Source organism: Verruconis gallopava (assembly GCF_000836295.1).
Source record: "Verruconis gallopava strain CBS 43764 unplaced genomic scaffold supercont1.5, whole genome shotgun sequence".
NCBI classification, from domain to species: Eukaryota; Fungi; Ascomycota; class Dothideomycetes; order Venturiales; family Sympoventuriaceae; genus Verruconis; species Verruconis gallopava.
The window spans coordinates 80,400-103,232 of record NW_015622141.1 but is presented as its reverse complement, the minus strand read 5'-3'; the positions used below and the strand labels follow the sequence as shown (position 1 = coordinate 103,232).

The 22,833-nt window shown below is 51.5% G+C and overlaps 10 protein-coding genes across 11 annotated transcripts; 4 read left to right on the top strand and 6 right to left on the bottom strand.

Annotated features, from left to right (window-relative positions):
- Positions 1-304: 304 nt before the first annotated feature.
- On the top strand, positions 305-906 carry PV09_01934 (uncharacterized protein; the record flags this gene model as incomplete). The annotated part of the gene is made up of 2 exons (XM_016354894.1): positions 305-834; positions 867-906. The coding sequence occupies 2 exons, from the start codon at positions 305-307 to the stop codon at positions 904-906; spliced, it is 570 nt and encodes a 189-aa protein (XP_016216910.1).
- On the bottom strand, positions 852-3,227 carry PV09_01933 (uncharacterized protein; the record flags this gene model as incomplete). The annotated part of the gene is made up of 5 exons (XM_016354893.1): positions 852-2,413; positions 2,480-2,535; positions 2,596-2,708; positions 2,895-2,968; positions 3,026-3,227. The coding sequence occupies 5 exons, from the start codon at positions 3,225-3,227 to the stop codon at positions 1,101-1,103; spliced, it is 1,758 nt and encodes a 585-aa protein (XP_016216909.1). The 3' UTR covers positions 852-1,100.
- Positions 3,228-5,059: 1,832 nt separating this feature from the next.
- On the bottom strand, positions 5,060-7,369 carry PV09_01932. Of its 2 annotated transcripts, XM_016354891.1 has the most exons (4): positions 6,863-7,369; positions 6,710-6,806; positions 6,445-6,646; positions 5,060-6,392 (listed from the first exon to the last, which is right to left on the bottom strand). In XM_016354891.1, the coding sequence occupies exons 1-4, from the start codon at positions 7,067-7,069 to the stop codon at positions 5,420-5,422; spliced, it is 1,479 nt and encodes a 492-aa protein (XP_016216907.1). In that variant the 5' UTR covers positions 7,070-7,369; the 3' UTR covers positions 5,060-5,419. The 2 variants fall into 2 exon arrangements, with proteins under 2 accessions (XP_016216907.1, XP_016216908.1); XM_016354892.1 differs by lacking the exon at positions 6,863-7,369 and having other exon boundaries at positions 6,710-6,827.
- Positions 7,370-9,587: 2,218 nt separating this feature from the next.
- PV09_01931 (uncharacterized protein) lies at positions 9,588-11,424 on the bottom strand. Its single transcript, XM_016354890.1, has 3 exons — positions 11,135-11,424; positions 10,418-10,963; positions 9,588-10,351 (listed from the first exon to the last, which is right to left on the bottom strand). Exons 1-3 carry the CDS (start codon positions 11,332-11,334, stop codon positions 10,066-10,068), a joined length of 1,032 nt encoding a protein of 343 aa, XP_016216906.1. The 5' UTR covers positions 11,335-11,424; the 3' UTR covers positions 9,588-10,065.
- A 131-nt stretch (positions 11,425-11,555) lies between these two features.
- On the top strand, positions 11,556-13,095 carry PV09_01930 (uncharacterized protein). Its single transcript, XM_016354889.1, has 2 exons — positions 11,556-12,516; positions 12,687-13,095. The coding sequence occupies exon 1, from the start codon at positions 11,722-11,724 to the stop codon at positions 12,478-12,480; it is 759 nt and encodes a 252-aa protein (XP_016216905.1). The 5' UTR covers positions 11,556-11,721; the 3' UTR covers positions 12,481-12,516; positions 12,687-13,095.
- On the bottom strand, positions 12,892-15,180 carry PV09_01929 (uncharacterized protein). Its single transcript, XM_016354888.1, has 3 exons — positions 15,106-15,180; positions 14,762-15,020; positions 12,892-14,692 (listed from the first exon to the last, which is right to left on the bottom strand). The coding sequence occupies exons 2-3, from the start codon at positions 14,828-14,830 to the stop codon at positions 13,088-13,090; spliced, it is 1,674 nt and encodes a 557-aa protein (XP_016216904.1). The 5' UTR covers positions 14,831-15,020; positions 15,106-15,180; the 3' UTR covers positions 12,892-13,087.
- A 718-nt stretch (positions 15,181-15,898) lies between these two features.
- On the top strand, positions 15,899-18,316 carry PV09_01928 (uncharacterized protein). Its single transcript, XM_016354887.1, has 2 exons — positions 15,899-16,862; positions 16,925-18,316. Exons 1-2 carry the CDS (start codon positions 16,557-16,559, stop codon positions 17,777-17,779), a joined length of 1,161 nt encoding a protein of 386 aa, XP_016216903.1. The 5' UTR covers positions 15,899-16,556; the 3' UTR covers positions 17,780-18,316.
- PV09_01927 (signal recognition particle protein SRP54) lies at positions 18,100-20,253 on the bottom strand. The gene has a single exon (XM_016354886.1). The coding sequence runs from the start codon at positions 20,190-20,192 to the stop codon at positions 18,591-18,593; it is 1,602 nt and encodes a 533-aa protein (XP_016216902.1). The 5' UTR covers positions 20,193-20,253; the 3' UTR covers positions 18,100-18,590.
- A 107-nt stretch (positions 20,254-20,360) lies between these two features.
- Positions 20,361-21,415, top strand: PV09_01926 (uncharacterized protein). Its single transcript, XM_016354885.1, has one exon. The coding sequence runs from the start codon at positions 20,448-20,450 to the stop codon at positions 21,297-21,299; it is 852 nt and encodes a 283-aa protein (XP_016216901.1). The 5' UTR covers positions 20,361-20,447; the 3' UTR covers positions 21,300-21,415.
- PV09_01925 (uncharacterized protein) lies at positions 21,235-22,575 on the bottom strand. The gene is made up of 2 exons (XM_016354884.1): positions 22,362-22,575; positions 21,235-22,243 (listed from the first exon to the last, which is right to left on the bottom strand). The coding sequence occupies exons 1-2, from the start codon at positions 22,518-22,520 to the stop codon at positions 21,398-21,400; spliced, it is 1,005 nt and encodes a 334-aa protein (XP_016216900.1). The 5' UTR covers positions 22,521-22,575; the 3' UTR covers positions 21,235-21,397.
- Positions 22,576-22,833: the final 258 nt, after the last annotated feature.

Sequence of the window (22,833 nt, the reverse complement as noted above, 5' to 3'; positions counted from 1 at the left end):
TCTGCATATGTCACTGGAAGCTTGCCGATCATTTCATAAGATCATGGCCTTATGTCTTTGGACATAGCTGGGTATGAATGTTGAAGTCTAGGATCGGGATCAGTGGGAGATTGGAGATTCAGAAGAGTGTTTACCTTCTTCCCAAAATGTAACTGGCAACCAAAGTTGTGCAACCGTGGAGCCGCAGCGACGAATACTATATAAGAAATCTCGACGACGTAGAGGATTCCAATCGTTGAGGGACTGAAGCATTTCGTCTCAAGGCAGAAAAGAGAAGCCTTCGTCTTCTACAGCCTTTCAAAAGATGGTCACGAGCAAATCATTCTCAATGAACAGCACAAATTCTCGCAAAAGTCCAGACACAGAATCCATGGATCGATCGCGTGCACATCCTACAGACTTCTTATCTCTACCTCCAGAGCTCAGACAGGAAATCATACATTTGACCCTCTCCCCCCAACGACTACGCGCACGTCTGCTGTCACGCTGGCAGCTGATATACATCAAAGGATTCTCAACTGTTGCAGAAGAGGTCATTAAAACCGAATCGACGCCCTGGCTTAAGATCGGCGGTTTGATTGCAGAGGACATGGCTTACGTGCAAAAAACTTGGTCACGTGCAGCAGCCGCACAGCAAGCTGAAGTGGAACATTTCGCTAGGCAGCATGCAACATTGGCGATGGCTTACATGCGCTCAAATCACTGGGATCAGGATTTTGAGGCTACGAAGAACGACGCGGAGGTAACTGCCGCCAAGATCCGAGAGCAGGTGAGAGCGCTTACAATGGACATCAACTACTTAAGGGAGAGGAACAGCGCACAGGCGGTGAGACGGTAGGTATAAAGGGGATTGAATTGAAACTTAGATCTGTATTAGGCCAAGTAAAGTACGAGAGCAAAGTGTAGATGATGCAAAGATACAGGGTCTCGCAGATCATTGTTCAGTGACGCAGGGTGTGTCTTGAACAACGAGCGGAACAGGGCCATGTACGTTCTTTACATAAAACAAGGCTAGGGAGTGCACAAAATGAAACCGTCAAGCACCATTCAGATCTGTATCAGAGGCGCTTTCTGCATTCTTATCTCACAGAAGGAATATCTCATGGCTTCAGCAAATTCTCCCATAAGCCGAGAGGGACTGCAAGGATCTTTTGAGCAGTTGTACGCGAAGATCGGCTTTGCTTGATTGCCATGACCTCCTCCGGCGTCCTCAGAACTCCTTCACGGATTCCATGATTGACATCAATCTCATTTGTCCTGATGTAAAGCTTCCAGCCGCGGTGGTTGATCCTGGGATCTTTACTCATAGCACTGTACACCTTCCAAAAGCCGGATAAGCTGAGAATGAGCGGTGCAGCGAGGAAGGTGCTGAAGAAGCCTTTGGCACGATCCTGGGCAGACAGTTCGCCTTCGCCGATCGGGAACACGGCGATGTAAAACTGCGCGATCAGGCAGACAACATTCAGGAATAGGCCAAAGTAGGAGCCGTATACACCGGCGAGGGCAGAGAATGGAAGCTCGTCTACGGTGTGCCCCTGTGCAAGCCAAGCCTTTCGGAACCGGATGTGTGCCAAACAGATGGAGCCCCATGTAAAGAAGTTTTGAACGCCAGAGAGTGCAAGCAGCCAGTTGAAGAACTGATTACCAACACCTGGAGCCTCGTTGATAAAGGCAAGGAGGGCAAACACAAGTTGCAAGACGACAGTCGCGAGCGGTCGGCCTTTTTTGTCCACATATGCAAGAATTTTAGGTGCCATCCCTTGTTGAGCAAGAGCCTGGAACGTGCGGGTGGATCCGAACGTGCAAGAGTTCGCAACGGAGAGAACGGAAATCGTGATGACTGCATTGAAAACCGAGGGCAAGCCCTTGACACCGGCGAGCCGGATCGCGATGACGAATGGTGAATACTTGGTGTTTGCGCCCGACGCGTTGAGCAGGTTTGGATTATCAGAAGGCACGAGCAAACCAACAATGAAGGTGTTCACGATGTAGAAAAAGAAGACACGCCAAAAGACCTGCTTGGTCGCACGCGGCAGCGATCTTGTCGGGTTTGCAGCCTCCGCGGCGGCCAAACCAGAAAGTTCAGTACCGCCAAAGGCAAAGGCGGCGGTCACGAAGACGGAGCAGAAGCCCTTAAAGCCGTTCCGGAACGCACCCGGGTCATGCCAGTACCGCGCACCAATGTAGCCACGACTATCGGTAGGGACTCCACCGCATGCATCGATGATTCCGAAGAGGATAAACCCGGCGCAGGCGAGGATCTTGATGATTCCGAGTATGTACTCGACTTCGCCGTACCCGCGGACACCAAATACTTGAATAATGCACAAAGCTACGAAAAATACAGCTATCCAGATCCCTATGTTGAGGTCTGGTCGCCAAAACCTAATCGTGATACCGGCGGCGGTAAGTTCTTGCAATCTCCTCGTCAGCTTTGGGCTCCCATTGAGCTCTCTCTCAGCCTAGTTATGTAACTCACCAAAAGGCAAAACGGTAAGCCAGCCAATGGCGTAGTCCCAGCCAACAGCAAAGCCCCTATTGAAATCAATGTCAGTCAATCCTGTGCACCGAACGAAAATGTCTGCCATCGCTCACCAAGCTGGGTCGATAAAGCGAACCATGTAGTTGTAAAACGCGCCGTTTACGGGATACACGACAGCAAGTTCTCCAAGTGCCTGAACGGTGAACAGCAACATGAATCCGATGATCTGGATAAAATATCGAATCAGTGTGCGTCCTAAGTATGAGACACTGAGTCTCGCCGTGTGAGATTCTTGACATCACAACAAAGTTTTCAGCAGTGAATTGCGCCCAGCCTGACTTGTGCCAGCAACGCAGATAGCTCTTTACAGACGAATGTTGGAAACCAATTTCAATCGCCCTTTGAGACTTACAATGAACCCAAGCGTGAGAGAAGCTGGACCACCGGTGCTGAGGGCGCCACCAGAGCTGACGAAGAGACCTGCGCCTACACCTCATGTCGTCAACAGTCTTGTTCGCAGAGCCCAAAGCTATTTTGACCCACCGATCGAACCACCGATGGCAATCATCTGCATGTGGCGGCCATGAAGATTGCGCTGCAACGGATTGGCCTTGTTAATGACTTCGTCGGGATGATAGACATCACCCGTGGAGACATCGGCACCACTCTTTTCAACATCACCCCCAGAGGTCTTCTCATCATGTGAGTAAGTCGGCGGCGACGGGCCACTCATGGGAGCGGACATTTTGACTTTCCTGGAAGTTGTGACCAAGGAGCAGACCTTGCCTGAACGCTGAGCAAGCTCAGATTTGTAGAACAGCTTGGTTGCGCCGCTAAGATCGCATAAGCGACGACGCAGAAAGGTTGCTATCAACGGCGACAAGGCGTATGTCACAATGTCGTCTGCAGCAAGTTATACAAACAAGCAAGAATAGAAAAGGCAATTATAGACAATTGTAGTCAGGAGATGTGCACCTGTCCAGCATGAGAAAAGCCACAGGACGCTGCTGTAGCACCGAAGTGCAGTCTATCCCCAGCAACTTATAGCAATCAAAGATTGACATGGGGATGGAGATTCTCTGATTTACGAGCCTAGGCTCGAATGGCTGTTCATTTCACGTCCGAAGTAGTCTACCCCAGCTGTCATGGATGGCGCGAAAATGATAAGAAGATTCCTCATCGCAGGAAGCATTCGCCAATGATGCGTCTGGACTCCTCAGGATCGACGTGGCTTTGGGGCTTGCTTATCAGCTACGAAGCCTCAGATTTGTTGCTTGAAGCAGGATCTTGAACGCTGGACGTGCCTCAATCCCAAACGATAGTTGTGGCGCGTGTCGTCGCCTTCATCCTGCACAGCGTCGAGACCTGTCGCTCGACAGGAGCGGAGTAGGACGGTCTCTCAGCAGGGTCCTTGGTTTGCTGCAAAAGAAGCAACTGAAGCAGAAGGTTTCGTTCGTACGCTAGAATGCCTTGCCATCACTTGCTCATTCGCGCTGACACGACAGACTGAATGAAATTCGTGTGCGACCTTGTGCTCGGGGGACACATTCAGAAGGCACAGCAGCAATAACACTCCAACGGCACCTTATCAGATACAACGTCATGCATGCCCAGCCGTTGTAACGTCGCTAAGGCGGCTTGAGGCGATAAGAGACCCCCTTCCGACCTTTGCGACGCAGTCATTCGCGGCAGGATTGTCAAGGTCGCGGTTGATTTGAGCGAGTAAAAGGATGGCAAGAGGTTCAAATAGGTTAAGAAATGCCACATCCGCCCTCCTTCGACTGCTTTCGCTCAGTCATGGCATGCAAGCCGATGGTTTTGCTTTTTCGCACCAGCAACGGCTAGACCAAAAATACCGCCCTCGTGCTCTGTTTCTACACCATAATAATCAACAAAGCTGGTAGGTTTGATGTCACCAGATCAACATGGCTTAAGCCAAGTTGGAGCGGGTCTGCGTTCTCAACGAGAATCCGCAGCTTACAGAAGCTCAAATCTCCCGATGAGCACTTGTTGATCACGTGCTTGATAACCTCAGCTAAGTTACCAGAACGAGACTTCGTTCCGAAAGACACGGACCGATGGACGATGCACTGCTCATCCGGACCTCCTTACGAGTATCTTAATTCTTGATGCGAGGGATTCTACGATCAGTTCATCATACAGCAGCATCCCGCCACGTCTGTTTCGCCCATTATATCCTGAGCTCTTAAGCTTGCAAGTTTAGGGGCTTGAAGTCAGTTACCATACGCCCTTGCTGCTGAGGCTTCTTGCGGGGCCAATTGAATGTCTCGATGCCACGGCAAAACGCGAATCCGAGATTTATTGTCCAGCGGACATTTTCTTTTCCCATCGGGCCTCGCTCTCGGCACCGCAATAGTAGAATTGAATCGCACGTAGGATTTCACACCCGTCGATGGCATGGAACATGGATGTGCGTGGTCCAATGATCTTTTTGAACAATTGTCACCATAAGCATGGCCAAGCGGCCGTCCGGAAGCTGACTCCCCTAATTCGGCCACTTGCAGAGCACAAACAAAGAAGGGTGGGCGCCAAGTGCGATTGTACAAATGTTTCATTTGGGTATCATTGAACGAGATTCTAATACGATGTTCATCACGATCGTCCATACGTTGTCCATTCTCTAATTTGAGCTTTCGACTGAAAAGCCAATATCCGTACCTATGTACCCAGTCCTGTTGTAGCCGCTTACTGATGTTGCCTTCAAAGGCATGAGCAGCGGTCAACTTTTGTGCCTTCCCCGGACGACCTCCGACTACCGTGTCTACTGCGTTTGCGATTCCTATGTTATATTTTCGGTGTCTCTTGAGGCGTACACTTGAGCGAGATCTGGTCGGATGCCATCCTCAAGCGCATCAGGGCCGGCTGTGGTCTTTGGTGTGCGCGATTTGCGAACGTCGAGGATTGTTGGTTTTTTTTTCACTTCAGATTGTATGAGGACGCAGCATCAAAGAATGTCCAATTCTTAGAGGACGGACCATTCAGGTCCGAGGCGCGTGAAGAACCCTGCTTTGAAGATGACCGGGTGTGGTTCCATTTTGAAGCGTGTTCCTCGCTGTTGACTCGTGAGATCTCCTCGTGCGACTCCCGAGCAGAACATTCGACGTTCGATTGTCTAGGTTGACCTAGCTCAATTTGCTCTCTTCCCACGTTCGTGCGGTCCTTATCTTTGACAGTATTCCTTCTCGAAGGCGTGGTCGAGCCAAGAGCTCCAACTGTATTTTTGACGTATCGCGATAATTTCCGTCTAGGAGGCTGCTCTGGACCTTGGATCGTCACGGTGTAACCGAACCCGTCGACAGCGATACCCTCTAAGTCAATTGTACGCGACATTTGCCGAACCCAGGCGTTGCGGTCTTCCTCTGCTATTACTGCAACGCCCTCAAACTTGTCCATGTCATGCTGTCCAGACAGCGCCGTAGTCGACAAGATGGAGCGGTCGTCCTTTCCATGTGGCGTTCGTCTTCCCCCTATGGATGACACTATCTCCGGAATACCTTTGAGCCGCCGGATCAATCGAGTAATTGGAGGACGTAGCGGTGCAGCGCATGCGCAAGTAATGGCAAGGTCCACCTCAACTTCCGCGCAACACCACTGTGGCGAAGCCCACCATGTTAGATCATATGTCTCAGCAGCTTTCCAGAGGTAATATGAGCGAAGAGTGCCTGCGATCGCCACCAGGTAGCCGAGTGAGAGTAGACCAATGACGCTCCATCTTTGTTTGGGGTCGACCTTGAACCGGAAGACGGCGATGGCGGGTAGAACGGCAATGACTATCTCACACACGGTGTTGAAGACGGCTGCAAACTGCATTCCCCGGTAGTCATTGATGCAGTAGAACTTTTCACCTTTCAAAATCATTTCTGAGTAGTCCCAATACGCACGTACGGGTCTAAATCCGTCAGTATCGTGATCAGCTGGCCCTCGAAGTGCAAGCAACTTACAGGCAGGGAATCGCACCTCCGACAATCATGTCGATCAAAAATAAGACCGTGATGGCGGTAACGAAGTGCAGAATCCAGAAATGATGCTTCCGAGCACCCAGGCGCCGCAGGAGCCTGTAGTAGAGACACAATATCGACAGACGCACGCAACAAGTGCACACTCCCCAGAAAATGCGTGCCAGATAGAGCACAATCAGAGAACCTGAAATGGTGTTAGTTGATTGCTGAACAAGGACGGTGGCAAATCGAAATAAATGCTAGATACCTCTTGAGAAATCCATATTCCAATCCCAGAGATGTCTATCCCATTGGTATTTTGCCTTGCCTATGGTGATGCAAACTTCAACGGCAATGGCGCATAACTAGCTAGAGGTTAGTCTGCAAAATAAATCTCCGGCCGCAGCCCGGTGGTTCTTACGACGGCAAGCACCATCAAATAATCATCGATACCGAAGTAGCGACGCACAAAAATACGAGTGTAGAAACGAGCTGAGACAGCTGCAACGGCTATGGAGCCAAATATGCCAGTGACGATGTATTGCTCTGGACCTCGCGTTGGAGGGTTGTCTGACTTGGCCGGCCAGGACAGAAGGACGCTCAACGGCGGTAATGGCGTCCACCCCATCGTCTTGGAGTTCTGGCGCCCGTAGCAAGCGGATTCGTGGGCTTGAGGAGCTTAGTGCAATGTTGTACACATTTTGAATTTGATCTGGGATCGACTGCAGAAAAACGGAATCAGCGTGGATGCGTCGAAAGATGTTTTCAGACTGAAAGCTTGGGAGGAGAAGATAAAGGAAATCGTCAAGCGAACGTCGATTGGAACGACATGGGCTATCTAGACGTGCAACACACCCACGAGTCGTGGTCTGGGGGATCCTATGGCAAACTCCTGTTAAAGTGGTCCAAACCTCGAATTTTTGCAGAGGCCCACCCGACGATCGCCTTGATCCTGGGTGCGTTGCATCCATCAAGCGGTCGCTTGTACAGAAGGGACTAAGAATCGCGACGACAGTTCTATTGTTTCGAGCCGGCGAGGTATAGTTTGTACAGGCAACACAAAAGATTCATTCGGATCTAGGGTTTCAGAAACATGGGGTTACCACAGCGCCGGGTTCGTTCCTCACGATGACATCCTGTTCTCGAATCAGGTCTTCTTTAAAGTCCGAGCATTCTACTGGCTGCTGTCATCTTGCGCCTGACCAATCTGTGTCTAGCGGCTCCGGCGAAGCAACGAGCTGTGGTTGGCACTTGTGTTGGAACAATTCCCATGCCTTTGACGGACTGACCATTTCGTCGACAAGGATGTCGGAAACCTAGACCCATCCAAGAAGAGATGAACAACCCCGGGTGGCGCGCCTCTTTTTGGACTGGACTTGCAGTCTTCCACGCGAGTAATGTGGAGCTGGAAGGCGTACCTGACATGGCCAGAGAAACGAGAATTTGCTACGTTGTGGAAAGGGCAAAAGTCGAGGTCTTCAGAGTGTGTCTGGCTCACAATCTTGAGAGAGAGGAGAGAGAGAGCTGTTCAGCACATTCAAGGCCAATGGAAAACCATCCACCATCTTCGAACATACCGTAGGATTTTGAGTGTGGCGCACGAGCGTTCGTTGTGGGGGCAAATCGACTTTCCAGAATTGCCACCACACGCGCTTCTCGCGGGCTTCACGTATCACAACTTACGGTGGTAGGTAGAGGGCTTTCCAGGACTGGACACTGATTGGTCGCGTTGCAGCTCGTCTTGACTCGTAGTTGCAGCAGTGGAGTCTCCAGAATGAGGTTGGCGAACGAACAAGCCTGCCGATGTCCCCGGCATCCCGGAACCCGCAGATAAAGACATTCAGAAAACGGTGTTCTTCGCTGATGAAAAAAAGCAGGAAACCTGGACGGCGACCTTGGATGCCCCATCGCAGATCGCCATGGGTAAGCCGAGGATGCCTACACGGATCCACAGTCTCCTTTGTGGATCTAGGAGTCGCTACCTGTATTGGTATAGTCTCTGTAATGAGCTTGTCAATGCGTTTACCTCGACTGTAACCTCCCGTTGTTGTGTATTATTGATGACCTTTTCACCAGCCACACTGAGATTGAACTGTATTTCGATCTTGGCCTAGCGGTAGCAACTCGTGCTCTTCGCACGCGCCTTAGACCTTAGGCCATCAATCCATGGTGTACCTCTGCTTCCAGCTCTCAGCTTGACGAGAAGACCTTGCTGGAAGCTGCACAGTTGAACGGCTCACTCGTGTTTTCCGACCAGCTCTCCGAACACGGCCTGATCGCTGATTCCCCTACAGCTTGATGGCAACGAAGCATTGGCTGTGCAGCAGAAACACCGCGCGTGGACAGACCTTTGTGATGAGCTGGAGACCCTGCTGCTTCGGGTTATGTCCCCTGGGCAGACGTCAAGGCTTAACAAGCAAGGAAAGCCATGCCTCGCCTTGCATGACCGCGTGGAATTCACCACGCAAACAACTGCAGAAGCTCGTCTCGTGTATCAGAACCAGCAGTCGTCGCTAGGGTTGGGGTGGCACTTGTCAAAAAGCTGAGCGCTAGATTGAGAAAGTTTCTTGCATTGCTAGCTTCAGGAAGAAAAGGCCCGTACCTTGCGGAGATTATCTTAGTTGTCGGAGGCCAACTGACTCAGTACGAATAGAAACATTCACCTGATATTCAACGAATTTTATTGTTTTAGTACATGCAGCGGAGAACAGTATCCTCGTTTCGTTTTTGCATCATTGATTCTCTTGCTGCGCACGAGGGATTCAACGCATCAAACTGCCTGGATGGCTGCCGTTGGTCGCTATACCATGGATGCAGGATCATGCTTTTTCTCGGGATCTTCGGATTGTGCCAACGGGGTAGCAATGGAGATCGCCTGCTTGCCCTATTTACCACCATTTTATGCTCGACTATGGTAAGAATCCGTAACGAATAACACTGCGCTGTCCAAGCACTGCAGGATTATCGCAGAAAAGGAGTGTCATCACCTGAAGTCTGTTGCAAAAGACGAGCCTGGATCAAGCTTCTTCGTGTATGCGAAACACGAGCCGTCCAGGGGACTGCGTCATGGCTGGTGGTTGGACTCGCTGGAGTCATGTGCTGGCATCGTCGACAAACCAAGGATTTAAATTCCGATTTGTTCGGCTACGGATGCAGTGAGGCTTATGCATTTAATCAACGAACGTCCCCTCACAAAGTGACAAGTCGCCGGGCTTCGCTTCATGTATATATATATGTGTGTGTAAGTATATATATACATGTAGCTAGGCTGAAGCAAAGCTCTAGTATTGCACATCGATCATGCCGCAACTCAATGGGTGAGATGGTCAACTCCGCTGAGCCATGACCCATGAACGGCGGTACACATAACAGCTTGCTCGTCTCGCACGACCCCTGAGCTTCTAGGTCACATAATGCACCTTACGTTTCTATTGGAAATGGTGTAAAGACTGCAGCAAAGCTGAAGCGTCCTCGTCGGCAGCTTAAGGGTTCTCAAACGTCCGTGTCTACTTCAATTTCGTATTCTTTCCTCGTTAGAAAAAAAAAGTAGTAGTAGTACAGTGGTATCCGCGTGTCGTCATTAATCGTCCTGCCTTGCACTTACAAAGCTGTGTGATACTATGACTATCGCGCCATGTGCTCTTCCGACGCATGCCTCGACGGCTCCGGTGGTGGCGCGGTAACAGCTTGTGCAGTCGATCTTTTTGTCACACCTACATCCAGCTCCGCAAATTTCGGCCGAGCGAGCGTGATGTTCAAGCGCGCGGTGTTGAAGAGACCTTCGTGCGGCGGGAGTACACCGGCGAGATTCGTGTTCTCCGTCAGCCTTGTGATAAAGAACATGAAGCCAGATGCTTTGATCTGCAGCTCAGCAAAGTTGGCACTGCCAGCAGGAATACCAGTGTGTTTTCTGTTGCAGAGCTTCGTCAGTACGGCCGAAAGCTTGTCAGCGGAAAAACCTTGGTGGAGGACGTACGCCATGGATTGCTTGTGTGTCTTCAGGATGGAGCTGATGCGCTCGAAACGGTCTGTGTACGGATTCTCAGTCTCGCTGCGCGTGACCCTCGTTACCATAAGACATGTGACACGTTCATACAGGATCATCTCTTTCGCATCGATCAGCTCTGCAAGCCGCTGGAGCATCATTTCAATTTGGTTCGCGTTGGGAACAAGATAATAGATGATCTGCGTCCAAGCCTTGTACAAGCTTTGATCCCAGATGCTCGTTGCATAGAACTCGATCCCGTCCGCGAAGCGGCGTGAAGATTCTCGCACGACACTGCACCGTTGCTCAAACAGCTCGGCACGCATACGGTTCTGGACCAGATCCATCTTGTGAATGAGACAAAATACCTTGGCTTGGGGTGAGAATTCCTCGAGAGCCATGATGATGTTCTGGTACGAGGCAACATCCGCCATAAACTCACGAGATTCGATGTCGAATACGAATATAAGAACGGCGACGGAGCCAAAGACATGCGAACGTTGGCTGTTGAGGTAGTTTTCGACAAAGCCATCCTGTCTAAATCAAGCACCATGGTGAGCAGACTAAGTACAAAGAGAGACAAGATCAAAAGCTTTTTTGAGAGGTTCGTAAGAAGCGCCATCACATGGCTTCTGAGCCGCGATCTTGATGTTGGACACAGTCATGTACACCAACGGTCTTTCGCGAGGTGAATCGGACTACACGTACCCACCACAGTCCCAGAGGTTCAACATGAGATTTCCCATGAACTTGATGTTGCTGTGCTCGACGTCGATCGTGGCACCCAGACGGCGAACATCTTTGGCGACGTAATTGCTGAAGACCACGGCTCGCATCGACGACTTCCCGGCACCGCTCTTGCCCATGAGCAGCACCTTGCGCTGCTTCTGACGCCGCGACACGTTCATGAGGAGATTCGGTGGGCCTGGGAAGGGCAGAGGAACAAGCGAAATTCAAGCGGAGGGATGTGAGCCCGTGGCTAAGGTGAGGGTTTGCCGTGTTGCACGTGCAAGTTGTGTTGTGGCTCGACTTACCTTCGTTGACGTGTGGATCGCCTTCTGCATTCGGACTAGGCAAAACCGGCCGAGGATGAAGCAAATCGCAGCCTTTGGTCGTCACCAAGACATATAAACTCATCAATCGTTCCTCAATCCTTCTTCGCCCTTCGTCGACTGTCGCTCCCGTCGCCCGCCATCCTCACTCCCTGCTCCCTTACATTATAGCAGCATCGCTTTGCCGACATCGTACTTACGACGGTATCGATTAGCGCTTAGCATTCTTTGCTGGTCCATTCCATGGCCGAGGACGCCACGTCTGAAAACGAGCCCAAGCCAAGCACAGTGCCGGCAGAGTCAGAGGACGGCGAGATCCACGAGGGCAACGCGCCGCCCTCTGAGAAGCCGGCTGGATCTTCAGACGAAAACGCGCCTCCACTGCCAGACGAAGAACCGCCTCCGCTGCCCAACGAACCGACCCCCGAGGACGACGGCTGGCAGCCAGTGTGGGATGATTCGAAGCAAGCATGGTACTTTTACAATCGTTTTACTGGCAAGTCACAGTGGGAGAACCCACGCGTGCCCGAAGCTACGGCTTCGATAGCGACAGGGCCGGCCAGCGACGCGACCGCAGCATCCTCATCCGCAGCGACCAGGTCGACAGGCGCTGCAGGAGGCTACAACCCCGCGATACACGGGGACTACGACCCTAACGCAGACTACGCCCTCGCCAACAAAGACCCTGACGACGATATCGACTACGAAGCCCCGACGATCACCGACCCGAGCCAGCTGTACGCTCAGGCCGGCAGCTTCAACCGCTTTACTGGCAAATGGCAAGCCGCCGACCTGGGTCCTGAGAGGCACAGTGATGCAGAAAAGGCGAGGCGGCAAATGCGCGCCATCTTCGATGTGGACGCTGCCGCAAATAGCCACGATGGACGCAGCTTAAAAGAGGAGCGACGCAACCGGAAGTTGACAAAGGAGCAGATCAAGGCGTTCAATGACAAGAGGAGAGCGAAAAAGGAGGAGAAGAGGCGTGCCTGGCTGAAGGACTGATCACAAAAGCTTGGTTTGATGTGGAGAAGAGTTTCGGTGAGTGGTCTGCTGCCCAGAAGTCACCGTCGAGATTTTATTCTTTCATCTTCTCCTTTCTTTAATCTCACATGCAACTGGGACGTTGCCCAGCACTAACTGCACAGCTCGATGAGACGGACCTGCATCGAAATAATCGTCGTAATGTAGTACTAATCGGTGCCCAGTAGACTGGATACATCATGGCTTCCTGGAAATCGGGGACGATATTCTCTAGGCCGCAGAGAGCACATAGAATATCGGCATGCGCGGCTTACGCGAATAACCGCCATCATGAGTCGGTATTCTACGACGCTCATCAGTGTGCTCGCATGAGCTACTTATAGTGGATCCCATCCGCCCAGGAAAGACACAGGACAGTACCAGAAGGAAGTTGCATGTTTCCAACTTTCACATTTTGGCCTCTAAATTGATTGATCGCATCATTAAATATCGACTGCGTCCTAAATAAAGCTGTAAAATGTGTCTCTGCACGTCTTCTCTACGTGCAGCCCGCTTTGCGTTCAAGCTCGCACCTTCGGCGTCTCCCTTTAGCGAGAGATAAATGAAAGGGTATCAAAATACTCTACTTTTACAAGAGTCCACCGCTCCCACTGCTCGCCCCTTCACTTCCTCGTCTGCTGCTTCGCGAACCATCATCACTGCTCCCCGCCCACCGTGGCGTGCTCCAGCTTGTGCTGCTTGCGGTGTTGACCCTCTTGAACTCTGGAGGAGACTGGCTTCTCTTGGGAGCCATGATCGGACTCGGATGTGCGCTGCTAACACCCGCAAAACCAGGCTTTCCGATGCATTCTACCCGAAAACCGAGCTCTTCAAGCGCGGTCGCGTCTATGATGTTGCGACCATCGAAGACGAACATAGGTCTTTGCATTGAGCGCGACACGCGCGACCAGTCCAGTCTTGGACCATTGTAGCCTGCACTCGGTTTGTTGCTAAATTCGTCCCACTCTGTCAACACGACGACGGCGTGTGCACCTTCGCATGCGGCATACACATCTGAGCAGACGGTCACGTTTGGCCTTAGCTGCCAGTACTCCTGAGTAGATGTGCACGCCAACTCGAGGTCCTGGTAGATCTGGTCATCTTTGACCTTGGGATCGTAGATGCTGAGCTTCGCACCTTCGGCAGCCAAATTAGTCATGACCGTGATCGCGGCACTTTCGCGCGTGTCGGCCGTGTTCTTTTTGTACGCGAAACCCAAGATTGCTATCTTTTTGTTCGTCAAGCTGTTGAACAGACGGCTAGTAATTCGCTTTGTGAATCGGTCCTTTTGGTATTCGTTAATGTCCACCACACCCTTCCAGTATCCGGCCACCTCGGGAAGATGCAGCGACTCGGCTATGTAGACCAGGCAGAGGACATCCTTCTTGAAGCACGAACCGCCAAATCCAACGGACGCTTTGAGCATCTTGGATCCGATTCGCGAATCCAGTCCGCACGCGTACGAAATCTCGTCGATGTCGGCACCGGTTGCCTCGCACAGTGCGCTCAGGCTGTTGATGCTGCTGATCCGCTGCGCGAGCAAGCAATTGGCGGCGAGCTTGGAGAGCTCAGAAGACCATGTGTTGAGTGTGATGATGCGCTGGCGAGGGACCCAAGCGCCGTAAATGTTGGCGAGAGCCTCGGCGGCCTCAATGCCGCTCTGCGTCTGCAAGGAGCCGATCAGAATGCGATCTGGCGACAGCAGGTCGCGGATTGCTGTTCCCTCGGCAAGAAACTCGGGATTAGACAAGATCTCGAAATGCACGCCTGGTCGTGCAATGGCCGAAAGGACGTCCCGGACGTTGTCGGCCGTTCTTACTGGCACCGTGCTTTTCTCAACGATAATCTTGTCACTCGTCGCCACCTCAGCGACCTTGCGGATTGCTGACTCGAACCATCCCAGCTCATATGCACGGCCTGCACCCGTTCCGGTGCCTTTCGTTGGCGTGTTGACAGCAACAAATATCAGATCAGCCTCGGCGATAGCTGTCTCTATATTGGTAGAGAAAAACAGGTTAGGCTGACGGCCAGCGTCGTCGCCGTCTCGTGCGTTCGTGACTATCTCATGAAGGCCAGGCTCGTAGATTGGAAGATTGTCCGACTTCCATGCGTCAATTCTGGTCTGGCTCAAGTCGACAACTGTGACTTGGATGTGTGGGTTTTTGGCTGCAATAACAGCACATGTCGGTCCGCCCTAGAGAATAGAAAGAATAACGGTTAGCGGACAGACGACGGGCAACCTTTGGGGCGAGAAGTAACGTACCACATAGCCAGCACCTATACAACAAATCTTCCTCACGTTCCAGCTCGATTTTCTTGTTTCTTGTTCCATGATTTCCTTGACGGAGATATTCCAACTCCAGCAAAGCCAACACTTTCAGCGTTGGCTTTGACCCTTGTCGGATAGAGCAGACGCCGGATTTAATAGTTTCTGGGCACCTCAGCCTAGCGAGCCGCAACAGGGATCACGAAGGCACAGAGAGTTTTCAAGGAATGACGATTTACGTATGCCAACACTATTGCTAGCTACTGTCAGTCACGCCCCCCCATTGAGGTAATCTATGCGACGTTTTAATGGGGCCGACGGTTGAGCTGAGGCGAACGTACATTCAGAGTTAGTCCCTGGTCTGCGAAAGCCACGGATGGGGACGGGAGCAGGCGACACTTCGAAGGAAAAGGAAGATCACGGCGGGTCTTGAGTAAGTGGTTGTGCTTGGACGAGTATATAAACCTCCTCTCGCTGTTGTTGTGCGCCCCGAAGTCGCGCGAACGACCATCCAGCTCCGCCATCTGCTTGCAAAGGCGAGACACTGACCAGTCTTTCTCTGCTCGTCATCCATCCACAGCTCAGTATCGCCAGTTGCCTCGTGGGCGGGACTGAACGATTTACTCGCTCCGTTGCACTCCCGAGACCCATCGCCCCCCTGGTCCACCGAATGGGCGAATCATAGAGACCCACCAGGCACAAGCGCAAGCCCGTGGCTTGATTGCTGGTTGATGAGAAGGATCAGCAGCAGGCGCCAAGCGCGTCATCCAAAGCGGACGCCTATCCTGTTCGAGCGGCTTTCTGCATCCCTATCTTTCACGGCGACACTGATCTGCTGACGACGACTGTTGTGAAGCGACCGACGCTTGCGAGGTCGGCTACAAGGGCGGCGTGGCAGCGGCCTTCGAAGTGTCGCGATAACTTTTGTTCACACGTTCGTCGCCCTTCAACAACGACCTTGGCGTGGCCACGGTTTGATGGTATTCCGGAGTGCCGGCTTCGAAGGCGATGCCCAGCTTTTTTATCTAGGCACTTTGATGGCCCGCGAAGGTCTGATTCGCTCCGCTCAGCATTGGCATCTTGATTTATGCGTATGCGTCCCTGACCCACTGGCCCTCCTGACTTCCCTTAGAAGCCTGGTCAGAGTCGTCAACAGGGCACTGTGCTCTGCCAAAATCCCTGGACTTGTACCGTCATCGGCTTCTGGATGGGGCATATCCTGATCAGCAGAGCCTTGATGGACGCGTTGCCAAGTGATTACGGTACACGGTGGCGCCCCAGCCTGTTCTTGTATAGAATATCGCCTGTCGCACGACCAAGTTCTACTTCGTAATCTTGAGCCTTCATTGCCCATGTCTCTTTCCCTCTTCCAATTTATTTTATTTCGCCTGTACAGTTCGTTCATTTCTAACCCCACGGAAGGAAAAGCTGCATAACGACTCCCCTCATCGCCAAGTGTACCGGGAATCGTTGTTGTTTTCATCTTTGCAGAGGCACGCGACTTCTTGGCACAAGTTTTCCATGATCCATTAGAAAAATCAGTTGCTTTTGTTGTTCAGATTTGCAATCTGATATGCGTGGGTCAGCTCGTCCCCGAATCTTATCAGCAACTTTATTCATACGATAAGATCTTATACAACCTTGCCATCCTATACAGAAAGCATCGGAGATATCAATCCGCATCTTATCGAAACTATCTATCGTCACGACTTTCTGAATTGGAGGAGCAGCGGCAATTGACTTCAGCATCTCGCCCTTGGATAATTTCTTAATAGCAGACGACGTTCTGAGTATGAACATTCTGTCGTTCTTCTCGTTTAAACCTGGCCAGCCGGGAATGTCACCTAATGAGATCCCTCTGGAGGAGCCTTTGCTTACTGACAAGATGGACGACACCGAGAGCTCTGAAAAGTCCGAGCACGAGAACAACATGCAGGATCTCGAAGCACAGAAATTCTTCAGGCCAGACGCAGCCTCATCAGCGCCACCGCTGGCGGTGGAGTACCGAACAAACATGAAAACGAAGATTGTCTATCTTGCCGGGTATTTCCTTCTCAACCTCAGTCTTACTCTGTATAACAAGGCTCTGCTGGGACCCGTGAGTGCTCTCAGACAAAATCGACATTCTGGTCCTGCTAGAAACTGATAGTCCTGGTATAGTTTCGATTTCCGTGGCTGCTCACTTGCATCCACTCAAGTTTTGCGGCCCTCGGCTGTTCTATCCTCCAGCATCGTGGGCACTTCACACCCACCGAACTCAACCGCAGCGAGCAATTCATCCTCGTCGCTTTCTCTGCTCTGTTTACGATCAACATCGCCATGTCGAACGTCTCGCTTGCAATGGTCTCCGTGCCTTTCCACCAAATCATGAGGTCCACCACTCCGGTCTTCACCATCATCATTTATCGCCTCATGTATTCTCGCACTTACGCCACGAGCACATACCTGAGTCTAATCCCGCTGATCACGGGTGTGGCACTCACTACCTACGGTGACTACTACTTCACCGCTTTAGGATTCTGGTGCACGCTTTCAGGAGCCGTACTTGCGGCTGTCAAGACGGTGTCCACCAACAGACTCATGACGGGAAGCTTGAGCCTGCCCGCGTTGGAGCTCCTGGCTCGCATGTCGCCTCTTGCGGCAATCCAGTCGCTCGCCATCTCAGCCCTAAGCGGCGAAATACCCACCTTCAAGGAATGGGTCGATGCAGGGAACTTCACGAGAGGCGCCGCCCTCGCGCTCGTGGGAAACGGTATCTTGGCTTTCATGCTAAACGTGTCGAGCTTTCAGACGAACAAGGTCGCTGGCGCTCTCACAATGACCGTGTGCGGGAACGTAAAGCAGTGCCTGACAGTCCTGTTCGGCATAGTCCTTTTCAACGTGCGTGTCGACACCGTCAACGGAACGGGCATGTTGCTCGCCCTCGGGGGTGCTGCGTGGTATTCGAGCGTGGAGCTCAAGAGAAAGACAAGGGCCACAAATACGTCACCTCATCCTCAACCTGCGGATCGATAGTGTCGAATTCGAAGCTCCTGATTTTTTTTTTCACCTCACCATTTTTTCCCTGCATGGGTCATATTTCTGTTTGATTGTAGCTAGCATTGCATCACGGGCGGCGTTCTTACACGTGGGTTTTCCATTGCATGTGGACATCTCTGGCTTCCTGCGTTGTGACAAGGAGTCAGCTTGACAGGGTTTTTGCGGAGAGGTGGCCTGAATGTGGTTGCACTGGGGTAATATTAGATCGCCGTTGATGACGCGGCACAAAACTCGCATGCTCGACGAGTACCAACCATTTCTTGCACATGGCTTTCAGCCTCGCTGTTTGTCAAGTGCATGACTGTTTCCAGACGAATTGGCGCTAGCTAATATCCGTAGTTCATTTGCCGTTCGCATGGCCATACGAATTAGCTCGGCATATGAAGCGTTTTAGCGTGTTAAAGAAGGAGCTTGAACAGGCTCGGAATTATTATATACAACGAATCTTCTTTATCGTTGTGGCAGTCGATTTGATTTACTCGATATAGAGCATATGAATATTGTCCAGACACGTTGAATTTCTTAAAGTATTGTTGCCACATCCAACGTGCCAGTGCTTCAGGTGATTGAGGAGTCTCGTAGTCTTGCAGACATCCATCGATACACACCTTGATTTCCATCTCTCCCGAAGCTGTATGTTGTATCCGGCTTGGCGCCAAATGCTTCCTTGGAGCGCATAGCGCGCTAGCGAGCACATGGAATCTTCATGGCCCATCTCGAGGGCGGGAAAATTTTCTGTTTGTAAGTACGTCCTGTTCCACCTTCTCCATCTCTCTCGCTGCGCTGCTCATCTTCTTCCCCTTCCTTGCCCGCCGGCCCCACCGCCCATCTGTCCCATCATTTTCATCAAACTGCCGATATCTGGCATCCCACCACCCATACCCGGGAATCCGCCAGCAGGCAGCCCACCTCCAGGTGCGCCCCCAGCGCCCTGAAACATCTTCATCATGTTGGCCAGATCCGCGCCGCCTGGTAGTCCACCCAGTCCAGCAGCACCGCCCATTGACTGTAATCGCTTTTGCGCAGCCTCCAGTTGCTGCTTATTGTTCTTGCCTTGCATGACTCCCTTAGCCTTCTCCATGTTCGCCATGTTTCCCTTCATCTTCTTAGCCATGTTGGCCATTACCTTGTGCTGTGTCAACAGATCTTCGACTTCGCGCACACTGGTACCCGAACCGCGAGCCACGCGTACCATTCGGGAAGGTTGATCAATGAATATTTGACCGTTTGAGTCCAGCTCCTTTTCCGTCATCGAGTCGCAGATGTAAATCATACGTTTCAACTTCATTGAGCCTTCCTCATCGTCCATGCCACCCATCATGTTGGATAATCCAGGGATCATACCTGCCATCTTGGACAGGGGGCCCATTTTCATGATATTCCCAATCTGGTCTCTCAAGTCCCGCACGGTGAAGACTCCTTCGGCAATGTGTTTCATGGTGTCCTTTTGATCCAACTTGAGTGATTGAACCATATCTACCAGCCCTTGCATGTCGCCCATACCAAGCAATTTAGAAACGAAGGGTTGTGGAGAGAATCGTTCAAGGTCGGTCATGTGCTCGCCTGTGCCAATGAATACGATGGGCGTATGTGTAGCTGCAACAGCAGATATAGCTCCACCACCGCTTGCTGCACCGTCCGTCTTGGTAATGATAATAGCACCAAAATCGGCCGTCTCTTTGAAGGCCCGGGACTGTTGCTCTGCAGCTTGACCAATTGAGGCGTCAAGCACCATGATGGTTTGATCCGGCTTGACAGCGTTTTGGATTTGCACCATTTCGTCAAATAGATCCTTTTCTTGCCGATGTCGTCCAGACGTATCCACAATGATGATCTCAAAGCGCTCCTTCTTGAACTTTTCAACACCATCCCTTGCAACCTGTACCGGATCCGTCTGAGTTAACGAGCCGTAGTATGGTATCTTGGCCTTTGTTGCATTTTGCTTCAGCTGGTCGAATGCACCAGCTCGAAACGTATCGGCGCAAACGAGACAACTTTTAAATCCTCTCGCAGCGTACCACCTTGCCAGCTTGGTACATGTTGTCGTTTTGCCAGCACCCTGAAGTCCAACAAACATAATCACGTTTGGTCTTCCTTTTTTGGGCTTGTAAGGCTCATTGTGCGGGTCCACCAACTTCACCAGCTCATCGAACACTGCCTTTTGAATGATCCGCTTCTTGTTGACGCCCGGTGCGAGCTCTTTAAAATTTACGGTAGCCTTTATCGACTTCCGCAAAGATGTGACAAGCCTTACGGCGACGTCTGCCTGGACAAGCGCGTTGCATATTTCCTTGATCATATGGTCAAAGGCCTTTTCATCGAGATTAGGTGAACGCGTGAGATCGGCGACGGCGGCGTTTATTTTACGCCCTAAATCCGAAAGAACCATGGCAGCGGACTATATGAGAATGAAAGCGGGGAAAATTCAGGTCGTAGGGAGGTGAGATATGTCAAGAGGTGTTGGTGTGGAATATGTCACCGCGGGGACAATCCACACGCCAAGAATTGCGGGCGCTTTCTGCTCCGCTCCGCTCCTGATTTCATCAATCCCAAGACAAAAAAAAATCAGCTGCAGTAGGACAAGATTCAAAGCCAGTCCAATTCGCCGGCAGCACACGCAGCTCATTCTATCTATACAGATCGAATGGCATCCTCAATATTGAAGCGCCCAAGGGCCGAAGATCGCACGAGAAGAGAACGACCGGCCAAAAAATTGCGCAAATTCAAGAAGCAGACTGAGTATCATAGTAGCTCGGACGAGGAGGATGAAGGGGCCACGGATTTTCAGGCGGTAAATCTGCAGGATTCAGATGAGGAAGATGCACAAACTTCCACGTCTAGACATACACCGAAGTACGTAGCGGATGAGGACAATGACACGTCTCAAGACGAAGGCGAGGACGGCGATGAGGAAGCATCAAATGGCGCAGAATCAGATATAACTGGTGCCTCTTCCGAATCTGAAATATCTGAGACGTCTACCGCAGTTACAGAAGGCGGCACGAAACGGAAAAAGAGAAACGACCCCACGGCCTTTGCAACGTCCATCTCCAAGATTCTCTCTTCGAAACTTACAAAGGAAAAACGCTCTGACCCCGTTCTGAGTCGGAGCGCATCCGCAGCGGCCACCTCGAAGGCACTTTCGGAGTCAAAGCTCGACCTCAAAGTGCGGCAGAAGCTGAGGGCAGATAGAAAGAAGGCTTTGGAAAAGGGCAGGGTGCGCGATGTGCTGGGACTGGAGAATGAAGAAGAGAGCACGCAAAAGATCATGGAGAGGGAGGCGAAGTTGAGAAAAACAGCGCAGAGGGGTGTAGTGAAGCTGTTCAACGCCGTGAGGGAGGCGCAGAAGAGAGCAGAAGAGGCTCGACGAGGAGCCGTTCGGGATGGAGTCGTGGGCATAGGAAATAGGGAGGAAAAGGTCAGTGAGATGAGTAAGAAGGGATTCCTGGATCTGATCAGTAGCGGAGGAAAGAAGACTGTCGCTGCGAATGCGTGATAGTAGCTATTCCACCTCGGCGGCTTGGCCAGGTTGACATGTCAGAATTCGCCTCTTCATAAAGGTTTTCCCTAACAAAGACGATACGCATGCATTTACTACTTTCTTGATATAGCGACCATATCCCTCGCGTTCACTTTGCTCGCGTCAAGAACCCCGGCTTTGCTTAGGATGTCGACCGTCTTGCCAATCACGGACTCATCCACGCCTGTAACATCGTTGGGGAACTTGACGGTATCCAGCCAAGCGGTGGCGTCCTCTCTCGAGTAGTCCAGACTTGTGCTTATATACTGCACGGCCTCGTCCGGATGTTCGTTAAAGTGTTTGATGCCCTTGTTCACGCTTTCAAACAGTCGGTCAAGTTGCGACGACGTTACAGATGGAGATGCGACAATCTTCCAACTACTCCATGGAGTGTAGATTTCGCCTATGCGTTTGATCTCGCCGTTGTCGTAATAACGCTTCGAGGTGAAGTGCTCCCACATGAAAAAATCAACTTTACCAGCGTTCACACCTTCTCTTAGCTGTTTGAAGTCATTCAGCACTACAAACTCTTCAAAGGGCTCGCCGTCCTTGTCACTTAACCAGCCTTCTTGGTCTGCAAGAACGAAGCCCATGACATAGCTGCCACTGCCTATTCTGCTCACGCCAATTTTCTTCCCATTGAGATCGTCAACACTACTTATTTCCGACCGTTTGGATCCAGTAGATATAGCCCAGCACAAAGGTGTGGAGACGTAGGTTCCCACGATCCTGTACGGCAGAGGAGACTGCGAACTTGAGACCTGTTCCTTGCCAAGTCCAGCAACCCAACCTTCGGTGAGACCAATTCCGACATCTATATCGTTAGACTTGAAAGATTGTACCATATGACCGGTTCCAGACTTGTATTCTATGAGATCTGCATCGAGGCCGAAGCGAGTTTGAGCAAAGTGGAGGGGTGTCTGCACGCTTGCCATGTCAGATTTCTGCCATTGACGAAGGCGAGGTACGCAAGCGAGTCGACCAAAGCGATGGAAAAAGCGCCTAGGCAGCGCCATCGAGACGAGGCGAACTACTGACCGAAAAGTGCTCAGGCACGAAACCTATCCTCAACCTGTTCGACATTCTGATGCGCGAAGTTGAAAAGTAGGCTGCTGCTGCTGTTCCTCGCCTTGCTGCCGCTGCGGCCAGTCTCGCAGACGGCCTTCCTGCACGTACAATTCCGAGCGAGCACAGCATTTTCGGTCCGCCTTGCAGTGGACGCAGCGACGAAGAAGACAAGAAGACTTTGACGCGAAGCGGACGAGATGGCTGAACAGCGATGACGGCAGCGGCATGACCCGTTCCGCGGCCTGAAGAGCTATACTTTTTATGGTATAGCGTGATCCATTTTCATCCGCTAGACCTATTATAGCATGATGCGCGGCTGAGAAGTGTGGCACGTGATTGAGATCTTTTGATCCCTCACAGTCGCATGTCCTCAAACGGAGAACAATGTCGACTTCTCACATATACCCAGCGCCCTTTCACCAGTCGAAGAATCAATCGGCCT